The sequence below is a fragment of the Chiloscyllium plagiosum genome, chromosome 1 (assembly GCF_004010195.1).
Source record: "Chiloscyllium plagiosum isolate BGI_BamShark_2017 chromosome 1, ASM401019v2, whole genome shotgun sequence".
NCBI lineage: Eukaryota > Metazoa > Chordata > Chondrichthyes > Orectolobiformes > Hemiscylliidae > Chiloscyllium > Chiloscyllium plagiosum.
The window spans coordinates 91,906,985-91,919,773 of NC_057710.1; the positions used below are offsets into that span (position 1 = coordinate 91,906,985).

The 12,789-nt window shown below is 45.1% G+C and overlaps 1 protein-coding gene across 1 annotated transcript in view; it reads left to right on the forward strand.

Annotated features, from left to right (window-relative positions):
- gabrg1 (gamma-aminobutyric acid type A receptor subunit gamma1) overlaps positions 1 to 12,789 on the forward strand; it is a 149,917-nt gene that overhangs the window by 119,909 nt on the left and 17,219 nt on the right. The window contains exons 6-7 of the mRNA XM_043700492.1: positions 6,391 to 6,528; positions 11,067 to 11,219. Coding sequence (XP_043556427.1) covers positions 6,391 to 6,528; positions 11,067 to 11,219 — 291 coding nt within the window. The remainder of the gene's footprint in view (positions 1 to 6,390; positions 6,529 to 11,066; positions 11,220 to 12,789) is intronic.

The following is a 12,789-nucleotide window of genomic DNA, read 5'->3' on the forward strand; positions in this document are numbered from 1 at the left end:
AATCAGTCCTTGCCTTTCCAAATACATGTACATTCTGTCCCTCAGGATTCCCTCCAACAACTTGCCCACCACCGAGGTCAGGCTCACTGGTCTATAGTTCCCTGGCTTGTCTTTACCGCCCTTCTTAAACAGTGGCACCACGTTTGCCAACCTCCAGTCTTCCGGCACCTCACCTGTGACTGTCGATGATACAAATATCTCAGCAAGAGGCTCAGTAATCACTTCTCTAGCTTACCACAGAATTCTCGGGTACACCTGATCAGGTCCTGGGGATTTATCCACTTTTAACCGCTTCAAGACATCCAGCACTTGCTCCTCTGTAATCTGGACATTTTGCAAGATGTCACCATCTATTTCCCTACAGTCTATATCTTCCATATCCTTTTCCACAGTCAATACTGATGCAAAATATTCATTTAGTATCTCCCCCATTTTCTGTGGCTCCACACAAAGGCCACCTTGCTGATCTTTGAGGGGCCCTATTCTCTCCCTAGTTACCCTTTTGTCCTTAACATATTTGTAAAAACCCTTTGGATTCTCCTTAATTCTATTTGCCAAAGCTAATGTACACTTAATTCCTCAGTGGCCAAGGCACAGTCGCATCAGCCTGGATTTCCTGGTCCACAAATGGATGATCTTACTGGTGTACATTTTAAATGTGACTGAGTTGCCCAACCAATGCTGGGCCCAACGTTGCCTCTCTCTAACAGGTTAGCAGGTCCAATTCCTCTTACACCCTCCCCCCACCCTACTTCCCTGTACACTTTCTCCCAAATCTGGCTTTTCAACCTGTGAGTTTTCCCAAATCTGCATTCCTGACCTACAAGTGACAATTCTGCCATGCTTCCTGAGCTAAACTCAAATGCAAGTTAAACTCGTTGAAACACGGATTGCAGTTGAACTTTGTTTCAAATGCAGAACTTATTTGAATCACTAGAATTAAAGATTTAGTGAGGCTGCAAGAAACTCAGTTCCAAATATTGTCTCAGTCATTAATCCAACCGTCCATCCCACATTTTAAAAGTTTTAGATTTTCACTGCCTTAGATGAAAATGGTGAAGGAAATTGCCTGATCCTATGAGAAAGTGGGAGAAAGAAAGGACTGCAGATGCTGGAGATCAGAGTCGAGAGTGTGGAAAAGCACAGTGCTCCGACAGCATCCGAGGAGCAGGAGAGTCGACGTTTCATGCATAAGCTCTTCATCAGGAACGCGAGTCAAATGGGAGGGTGGGGGTAAGGCTGGGGGAACGTAGCTGGGAAGGCATTAGGTAGATGGAGGTGTGGGGTGATGGTGATAGATCGGAGGGGAGGGTGAAGCGGATGGGTGGGAAGGAAGATGGTTGGGTAGGACAGTTCAAGAGAATGGTGCCAAGTTGGAGGGTCGAATCTGGGATGAGGTTGGTGGAGGGGAGGTGAGGAAACTGGTGAAATCGAGGTTGTTGCGGTGTGGTTGGAGGGTCCCAAAGTGGAAGATGAGGTGTTCTTCCTCTAGGTATCGGGTGGCTCAGATTTGGTGATGGAGGAGGCCCAAGACTTGCATGTCCTTGGCGGAGTGGGAGGGGGGGGTTGAAGTGGTTGGCCACAGGGCAGTGGGGTTGTTAGGTGTGTGTGTCCCAGAGATGTTCCCTGAAACAATCTTTAAGTTGGCGTCCTGTCTCCTCAATGTAGAGGAGAACACATCAAGACCAATGGACACAGGAGATGAGATTTGTGGATGCGCAGGAAAATCTCCATTGGATGTGGAAGGATCCTTTGGTACCTTGGGTAAAGGTGAGGGGAGAGGTGTCTAGTAAGTGTTTAGAGATCCACTCCATTCATTCACTGATAAAGATCAAAATGTGATATATGAGAAAATGTCAGGCAATTGTTTCACTTGCTCCTTCTGGAGAAACAGAGACATTTCATTTTTATCATTGCCTTGCTTCCAAACAAGGAAAAAGTGAGGACTGCAGGTGCTAGAGATCAGAGTCGAAGACTGGTGCTGGAAAAGCACAGCCAGTCCGGCAGCATCCGAGGAGTAGGAGAATCGATGTTTCGAGCATAAGCTCATCTTCACGAATGTGGGGGTGGCCCAAGGGGGCTGAGAGATAAATGGGAGGGGGGTGGGGCTGGGGGGAAGGTAGATGGGAATGTGATAGGTAGATGAAGGTGGGGTAATGGTGAAAGGTCGAAGAGGACAGTGGAACAGATAGGTGGGAAGGAAAATGGACAGTTCAAGAGGGCGGTGCCAAGCTAGAGGATCAGAGTTAAGGCAGGGGAGGGGAAATGGAGAAATTGGTGAAATCCACATTGATCCCTTGTGGTTGGAGAGTCCCAAGGCGGAATATAAGGCGTTCTTCCTCCAGGCGTCAGGTGGCTAGAATTTGGCGATGGAGGAGGCCCAGGATTTGCATGTCCTTGGTGGAGTAGGAGCAGGAGTTAAAGTGTTCAGCCACAGGGTGGTGGGGTTGTTTAGTGCGTGTGTCCCAGATATGTTCTCGGAAATGTTCCACATGTTTCCCTCTTGTCTCGCCAAAGCAGAGGAGACCACATTGAGAGCAACGGGTACAGTAGATGATGTATGTGGAAGTGCAGGCAAATCTCTGTTGGATGTGCAAGGACTCTTTGGGGCCTTGGATCGAGGTGAGGGGGAGGTGTGGGCGCAGGTTTTACACTTCTTGCAGTGGCAGGGGAAAGTGCCCGAAGTTGAGAGTGGGCTGTTGGTGGGCATGGACCTAAGAAGGGCGTCGTGGAGGGAATGGTCTCTCCAGAACACAGATAGGGGTGGGAAGGGAAATATATCCCTGGTGGTGGAGTCTGTTGTGGAAAAGGATGATGCAATATATCTGGAGGTTGGTGGGGTGGAAGGTGAGGACCGAGGTGTTCTGTCCTTATTGCTTTTGGAAAGGTGAGTTTCAAGGGCGGAGGTATGGGAAGTGGAGGAGATGTGTTGGAGTGCATTGTTGACCACATGGGAGGGTAAATGGTGTCTTTGAAGAAGGCGGCCATCTGGGATGTTCTGTGGTGGAATTGGTCCGCTGGGGAGCAGATGTGGTAGAGGGGGAGGAATTTGGAATAAGGGATAGCGTTCATGAAGTTCATGAACTGTTCAACCTCCTCGTCCTTCATCATGGTGAATGGAGGTATACAGGGACTTGGATGTCCATGATGTCCAGCCCCCTCACCAACCCCAACCTCTCACCCTCAGAACGTGCAGATCTCCAATCCCAACCTCACCATCAAATCAGGGGAGGGGGGGGATGCAGTGCAGTGGTAGTTTGGCACACCGACCTCTACACCACTGAAGCCAGGCGACAACTCGCGCACACCTCCTCTTACCGCCCCCTCCACCACAACCTCACCTTCCATCACCAAACCATCATCTCCCAGACCATCCATAACCTCATCACCTCAGGGGATCTCTCACCAATAGCTTCCAATCTCATAGTTTGGGAACCTAGTACTGCCCAGTTCTACCTCCCATCAAAAATTCACAAACCTGACTGCCCCAGTTGACCCATTGACTCAGCCTGCTGCTGTCCCACCGAACTTACCTCTGCATATCTTGACATCGTACTGTCCCCTTTGGTCCAGCAACTTCTCACATACATTCAGGACACAACCCACACCCTCCACCTTCTCCATGACCTCCGCTTCCCTGGCCCCCAATACCTCATCTTCACCATGGACAGCCAATCCCTGTACACATCTGTCCACCATGATGAAGGCCTCCAAGCACTCCATTTCTTACTGTCCTGCCACCCCAACCAGTACCCTTCAACTGACACACTCATTTGATTGCTGAACTGGTCCTCGTCCTCAACAACTTTTCTTTCCAATCCTCCCAGTTCCTCCAGACCAAAGGGATAGCCGTGGGCACCCATATGGGCCCCAGTATGCCTGCCTTTTTCTGGGGTATGTGGAACAGGCCATCTTCTGCAGCTACACTGACACCATCCCCCCCTTTTTCCTCCGCTACATCAGTGACTGTATTGGCGCCACCTAGTGCTCCCACGAGAGGGTTGAACAGTTCATCAACTTCACGAACACCTTCCACTGTGACCTCAAGTACACCCGGACCATCTCGGACAACTTGCTCCTCTTCCTGGACCTCTCCATCTCTATTTCCGGTGACCGTCTCAACACAGACATCTACTACAAAGCCACCGTTTTCCACAGCTACCTGGACTACACCTCCTCCTGTAGAAGCGCTATCCCTTATTCCCAATCCGTCCGCCTCCCAGGAGGACCAGTTCCACCATAGAACTTCCCAGGTGGCCTCCTTCTGCAAACACCGCAATTTTCCCTCCCACATAGTTGACAATGCCCTCCAGCACATCATCTCCACCTCCTGCATCTCTGCTCTTGAATGCCACCCCTTCCTACGCAACAAGGACAGAACCCCCCTGGTCCTCACCTTCCACCCCACCAACCTCCATATACAATGCATCATCGTCCGCCATTTCTGCCACCTACATACAACAAATCATCCTTTGCCACTTCCACCGCCTACAAACAGACCCCACCACCATAGATATATTTCCCACCCCTATCTGCATTCCGGAGAGACCATTCCTTCCGCGATTCCTTTGTTAGGTCCACAGCCCCACCAACCCACCCTCCACTCTTGGCAACTTACCTTGTCACCGTAACAAGTGCAAAACCTGCGTCCAGACCTCCCCGCTCACTTCTGTCCAAGGCCCCAAAGGGTCCTTCCACATCTGACAGAGATTTGCCTGTACTTCCACACACAACATCTACTGTGTCCATTGCTCTTGATGTGATCTCCTCTACATTGGGGAGACAGGCCACCAACTTGTGGAACATTTAAGAGAATATCTCTGGGACACCCACACTGAACAACTTCACTACCATGTGGCTGAACACTTTATCTCCCCCTCCCAGTCTGCCAAGGATATGCAAGTCCTAGGCCTCCTACACCACCAAACTCTAGCTACCGAGGCCTGGAGGAAGAATGTTTCACCTTCCGCCTTGGGACCCTCCAACCACACGGATTGATGTGGATTTCACCAGTTTCGTCATTTCCCCTCCCCACCTTACCCCAGATCCAGCCCTGCAACCTGGCACTGCCCTCTTGAACTGTCCTACCTGCTCATCTTCCTTCCGACCTATCAGCTCCACCTACCTCTCTGACCTATCACCTTCGCCCCTACCTTCATCTACCTATTCCCACCTACCTCATCCCTCGTCCCACCCCCATCCCATTTATCTTTCAGCTCCCTTGGGCTACCCCCCCTCATTCCTGATGAAGAGTTTATGCTTGAAACGTCGACTGTCCTGCACCTGGGATGCTGCCTGACCTGTGCTTTTCCAGCACCACACCCTTCAACTCTTGCTTCCAAACAACACTAGTCCATAGGTTTGATATAGTTTGTATTCACTATGACAAGAAGAGACTGCATTTGTTTTGCCATATCTCTAGCTATTGGTATTGACCCTGAAAGTTTGTCAAATGGAAGAACCAGCTCTGCCTTCCATCAGGGTTATCGGAGTCAAGCCCCACAAAAATTTAGGCTCAGTGTTTTATTGAAGAAAGGTATTTAATTATTTTTAATTTGAGTAACCTTTTACTGAAATGTAAAGCTGACTAAATTGCAATGTGGCAAGCCACGTTGAATTGCCCTGATGCTGATTGAATTTAAATAATTCAAATAACTTTGGTTATCCAGGAGAAGCTAGTGAATGGTTGTATAAGACGTTCAAGGCCTGTTCATTGAACTGCTTAGCCCCAAATCTATGTCCAACCAATCATAGAATCTCTACAGTGTGGAAACAGGCCATTTGGGCCAACAAGTCCACACCGACCGTCCAATGTGTATCCCACCCAGACCTATTCCTTGCCCTAATGCTCTACATTTCCCATGATTAATGAACCTAACCTACATATCCCTGAACACGATGGTCAATTCACTTGATCCTGTACATCTTTAGACTGTGGGAGGAAACTGGAGTACTTGGAGGAAACCCACAGGGCGACACGGGGAGAATGTGTAAACTCCACACAGACCGTCTCCCAAGACTGGAATCGAACCTGGGTTCCTGGCGCTGTGAGGCAGCAGTGCTCATCGCTGAGCCACTGTGTTGCCCTTGAGAGGAATAGATTTTTTTTCTCTCTCAAATTGTTTGACATCAGAGCCTAGAGATCAGAATCCTAACATTCCTAGCGTAAGTGCCAGGAGTCACTGAGGTCATCATTTTGCAGGTCAACAGACCCCTATGTATCTGCCACTACACTTCATTTGAGTTATGCATTTTAAGCCAACCAAACCCAAGCAGAAAATCTACATTAATCTGTCCACTGACGACAAGCATTTACTTTCGAAGTAGACTTTTGAAGTCAGTACGAGTTAATGTCTTTTTTTTGCTATTTCTCATAAATTTCCTTTGCAGATGGGTACCCAAAAAATGAAATTGTGTATCGCTGGAAGAAAGATCCAGTTGAAATTGCTCATCAAAAGCATTGGCGACTTTATCAGTTTGCATTTGATGGATTCAGAAACACAACTGATGTAATGCATACCCAGTCTGGTAAGACAACACAGTACTGCTTCAGGAAAAATGTTGAAAATTGCACAGCAAATTTCTATTTGTTTAATGTTAGGCATGATTACATTCTGATCAAACAAAAGAGTATGATAAAAAGCAAATCCCTTGGTACCACTCTTTGTAAGTATGTAGTCAAGTGTTGCATTATATGATGGAGTCCAAAAAACAGACCAGTTTGTTATCTTGTTGATACAGAATTATTGCAGCTCAGCTGACACTGGGATTTCCATAAGTCAGCAGACTGAGCTGAGACATGGAAAGCTAATCTAGAGTCTGAAATCCTGTTTGTTCCCTGCAGAACCTGCTAGACATGGGTGTCAAGAGAGAACGTAGCATCAGGTTCAGCTTGAGGACTTGACTTCAGCAGTGAGAAAATAGCAATGCTCATACTGTTAAAATTCACTCTCAAGAAAACCACTGCTTAGCAAACTACTAAAGGTAGCTGGCACCTGTGAAACAATATTTAGCAAGTGTCAGTACCATCAAATTATTTTAAGACATAAAACTCACGAACATAAGGAGAGTTGAAGAGTAGAATCAAGCAGTGTGTAAAATCAGCATTACACCTGATAATGACAACATCAAAGTGTGTGGGTTCTGTTAAGCAGCTGAGCAGCACCGACATTAGAAATGGCCAGTGCTGAGGCTGTCATGTGGAAGAGTGGGTATGTCCATGCCAGGCTGCCCTCTCAGACAATTTGGTTTTTTTGAGTATGCCAATGCCTGGCACTCAGATTGGGATGGTGCACATTTCAATTGCTATGCCTCAGCTGCAGGGTCAGTCATTTCCATTGAAGGGTGTGATCATAGTGGAGACTTGTGGCCCGAGTAACGTACTGGACAATTATCAGGGTTAATGGTGGTGCCCCTGGCTGCTTTGCTTGGGCAAAATGCAGGACAGTGGTTCAGGAGGACAGCATTCACCCTCCCACTACTGCTGTCCAGCTGGTGCCTTCCCTGTTGCCTGTCAGCCAGCACCTTCAGCTTTGGCTGTGACAGACAAGTTAATGCAATTAGAGCCATATTCCAGGCCGTGAGGCAAAGGGAGCTGTGGGAATTGGACCTGAAGTATTGGATGTACCTATGGAGATGAAGGCTGCTTTAACCTGTTAGATGATCAGTGCTGCAAGAGCCTGAGATGGCAGAGATTCCAAGCAAATGGCCACTCAGATTTGTGCCTTTTGTGGTGAAAGAAACATCCATTTATTCTAATCTCATTTTCTAGCAATTGTCCCATTGCCTTGTTTGCTATGATGTTTCAAGTTTTCATCTAAATAAGTCTTAAACATCTTTATTGTTCCTGTTTATACCACCTTTTCAGGCAGTGCGTTCCAGATATCTGCAACCCTCTGGATAAAAGCTAAATCTCCAAATCCCCTTTAAGCCTCCTGCTCCTGACCTTAAATCTATGTCCCCTGGTTATTCACTCCTCTACTAAGAGGAAAAGTTTCTCCCTATTTACATTGTTTATGGTCTTCAGTACTTTGAACACTCCAATCAGGTCTCACTCAGCCTGCTCTGTTCTGGAAAACAACTCCTGTCTATCTAGTGCCTCTTCATAATTGAACTGTTCCAGCTCAGGCAGTATCCTAGTGAATCTCCTATATACACTCTATACAGCCTGCCTAGCATGAGGTGACCAGAAATGCAGACAGTAATCCAGCTGTGGCCAAACTAACACCATAGACAATTCCATCATATCCTCATTGTGCTTGTATTCAGTGCCTTGACTAATAAAGGCAAAGTATCCCATGAGCCTTCTCAACCATCTTATTTATCTGCCCCTCTGTCTTCAAGGATCTATGGACATGGACACCAAAGTCCCTCTGATCCTCTGTACTTCCGAGGGTATTACCAGTCAAAGTGTACTTCTGCGTCTTGTTAGTCGTCCCAAAATGCAACACCTCACACTTTTCAGGATTAAATTCCGGATTTGCCACTGTTCAGTCCACCTGACCAGTCTGCCAATATTGTCTTGCAGTCTAAGGCTTTCTTTCTTACTATTGACCACATCACCAACTTTAGACTCAGCTGCAAACTTACTGATCACACCTCCTACATCAACGCCAGATCATTCAACAACAAACAGCAAGGGACCCAGCACAAAACTCATGTGGTATGCCACTGGATACAGGCTTCCCATGACAAAAAAAAAACTTTTTGACCATTATGCTCTGCTTCCTGCTACTACGCCAATTTTTTCAAACAGTCTGCCGTGCAAAAAGCTTGTCAAAAACCTGATCTATCTTGATCATCAGGTAGACAGACCTGAGAATTAAAATTAGCATTTAACTATTCTTTCTGCAATTCCATGTCAGTGATGACCCAACCAGTCAGCATCCTGTTTATGTTATACTTGTGGGACTTGAGCATTGCTGGCTGGTCAGCATTTATGGCTCGTTCCTAGTTGACCTTGAGAAGGCGATGGTGAGCTGCCTTCTTGAACCACTGCAGTCTACATGCCATAAGTATACACACATGGCCTTAGGGAGGGAGTTCCAGGCTTTTGACTCTGAGACAGTGAAGGAATGGTGATATATTTCTAAATCAAAGCGGTGAGTTGCTCTGAGGAGACTCAGAGGTGGTGGTGCAAGTATCTGCTGCACTGTATCTCTTGATGGAAATAATCGTGCATGCTATATAAAGTTATGTCCTTTTTACCAAGCCTGTATCTTGAGTCCCAGGCATGATCAGTGCCAGATAAAAAGCATTGACTTCTTGAGTCCTTTTAGCAATGCAAAAGGCGAAAAATATACTTGTGTGCATCAATTTACAAAATAGTTGAAGAAACAACAGTGGTACAATGAAATGGATTAGTTCTTTCAAAGAGCCCAGAGATTGGAAAGGCCTTATTTTGTGCTTCAGGATTCAATGATTCCATTTAATTCTATTGGCACTGCTTCAGTGTATATCCAACGTACATGCTGGTGAAAAATGATTGCTTGTCAACAAAGCAACAGACTTATCATTCATTTCACCACAATTCCTGTTTTCTCCAGTCAAAACAATTATAGAGTCATCAAGTCATAGAGACGTACAGCATGGAAACAGACACTTTGGTCAACTTGTCTATGCTGATCAAATATCCTAAATTAATCCATTCCCATTTGCCAGCACTTGGCCCATATCCCTCTAAACCCTTCCTTTCATGTATCCATCCAAATGCCTTTTAAATGTTGCATTGTACCAGCATCCACCACTTCCTCTGGCAGCTTATTCCATACACTCGCCACTCTCTACGTGAAAACGTTGTCCCTTAGGTCCCTTTTAAATCTTCCCCTCTCACCTTCAACCTATGTTTTCTAGTTCTGGACTCCCCCACTTGTTTATTTATCCTATCCATGCCCCTTATGATTTTATAAACCACCATAAGGTCACCCCTCAGCCTCTGATATTCCAGGGAAAACAGCCCCAGCCAATTCAGCTGTCCCCATAACTCAAGCACTCCAACTCTGAAAGCATCCGTGTAAATCTTTTCTGAACCCTTTCAAGTTTCCCAACATCCTTCCGATAGGAGGCAGACCAGAATTGCACGCAATATTCCAAAGTGGCCTAACCAGTGTCCTGTACAGCCGCAACATGACCTCCCAACTCCTATTCTCAATACATTGACAAATAAAGGAAAGTGTACCAAACACCTTCTTCACTATCCTATCTACCTGCAACTCCACTTTCAAGGAACTATGAACCTGCCCTGCAAGATCTCTTTGTTCAGCAACATTCCCCAGGACCTTACCATTAAGTGTATAAGTCCTGCCCTGATTTGCCTTTCCAAAATACAGCCCCTTACATTTATCTAAATTAAATTCCATCTGCTACTCCTTGGCCCATTGGCCCATCTGATCAAGATCCCTTTGTACTCTAAGGTGACCTTCTTGACTGTCCACTACACCTCCAATTTTGGTGTCATCTGCATCAGTTGCTGTCCTTCACTGAACATCATCTATGTGAGGCTAAATGAGAATCTCCACTCATCTAATGGAGTCAGTAGGCACTTGTTTCAGGATGTACCCAGTATTATTTTCATATCCTGGTCTGCTCCCACAGTTGGGGCATAGCATTCAGTATTCCAAACATCTTGGTTGCACTTGTAAGATTGAAGGCCTTACCCTATGAAACAAGTCTTTGCCTAATGTCTGGCTGTCGAGGGCTGCACAGGAATCTATCAAATAGACCGCGAATGTTTGTCCATCTGATTGCTCTGAGACACCTGTATCTCGGTTTTATTTGCAAGCCATCACAAATAAATAAATATGTTAGAACGTCCATGCACTAGTTAATCACCACAGATTTAAAAGAAATCGCTCGCTAGCCTGTTCACATAGGAGGCACTTCTAGAATACCATAATATTCTTGAATAATTCTAAGTGCACCTACAATATAATCAAGGAAGATATGTAATCAATTCTATTGAAAAGATGATCAGGAAAGAACAATTTTCATTTACTGACTCATCCTTTAAAAAAATACTGTTATTCAGTAAAATTAAGTAAAATGTAATTTAATTTTTCTCTTCATAGGAGATTATGTCATAATGACAATATTCTTTGATCTAAGTAGAAGAATGGGGTACTTCACAATTCAGACCTACATACCTTGCTCACTTACAGTTGTCTTGTCATGGGTCTCGTTCTGGATCAATAAAGATGCTGTACCAGCGAGAACATCATTAGGTATGATTTGACTCCTGACATTATCTGCTTTTTAGTGTCAATATGTTGAGCTATTTATAAAGCATTAACATGTATAAACTGCTTTTTTAAAAACTTAATATTCATAAGAAATTAATATAGTCTAAGAGACAATAGGGAAGAAATGAAGTTCTTTAATGCCTGTTTTATAAGGCAGGATGAGAAACCAACAAGCACTCAACCGCTTCATGCTGTCATTTGAATGGGTGTCTAGAGGGCCTTCTCTTTCCCTGCAGATAGAGATCATCTCTCCTCCTTCCCATGTCCACCCCAAGACCTCTAGTGCCAGATCCAAAATACTTGGAGCTCATTCTTTCCCAGATTAGATACTCTTCAATCATAAATCCCACCACCCATAACCTGTCCCCAACCCCATTTTAGATAGTGAAGGCTAGCTTTAATTGGTGGTAGCCGCTTGTGATATCGAGCCTGTTAATGTGAGTAGCCAATGACCAGCACAGTTCATGTTAGCTGCACACAGTAATCACGTACACCACATGATGACTGCGCTGCCCGCATTGCAGTCAATGGGTCCAGGCCATTGCTCATTGAAATTCCTGTGCCCATTTTCAGGGTTTTTCAATTTAGTTTTCAAAGAATTTTTATTCCATCCAAATAAATCTGAAGGAAGTGTAATTACAGCAGTGCATAGGTGAAAGTCATTTTCTTCAAAACAAGGCAATAAGATTGAGAAAGCTATTGTTGCTCATTTCTACTTACATTTGGTGTTACTGGGAGCATGACTGTGACTGTCTTGTCATCGATTCAGAATTTGTTTATGAAACAGTTTAAGGAGGCAGACCTTAAACATTGCATAAATTATTGGATAACTAGAACTTGAACAAAAACAATATTTTCAAATTTAAATATTTAAGGCTACAGTTTTACAAGAATGCTAAAAACATGCATGTGTGCTGTCTGGGACACATTTCTCTTACCAAGTTTGTTTGGAAGTATTTGGCTGCCATCGTGAAAATTTCCATTAGCTTGGGCCAAAGTTACAAATAGAACACAGAAACCTAGAAAATAGGAGCAGAATGAGGCCATTTGGCCCTTTCAGCCTACTCTGATGTTTAATATGATCATAGCTGTTTATCCAAGTCAGTATCCTGTTCACGCTTTCTCCCCATTCTGTTTGATACCTTGAGCCGTAAGAACTATATTTAACTCCTTTTAATTGAATGTTTTGGCTTCAGAAGCAGATACAACTCACATAAGATACATATTTACTAATCTACCTGTTAAAAGATATATTACACACCTCTGAAACAAATGGACATTGAACCTGTGCCTTTTGGTTCAGAGGTAGCCCCAAGTAGGATATTGGGGTTTAGATTAGAGTGGTGCTGGAAAAGCATAGCATCCGAGGAGCTGTAAAATCGATGTTTCGGGCAAAAGCCCTTCATCAGGAATACAGGCAGAGTGCCTGAAGGGTGGAAAGATAAATGAGAGGAGGGTGAGGTTGGGGAGAGTACAGTAGGTGAGTGGGGGAGGGGATGAAGGTGATAGGTCAGGGAGGAGGGTGGAATGGATAGGTGGAAAGGAAGATAGG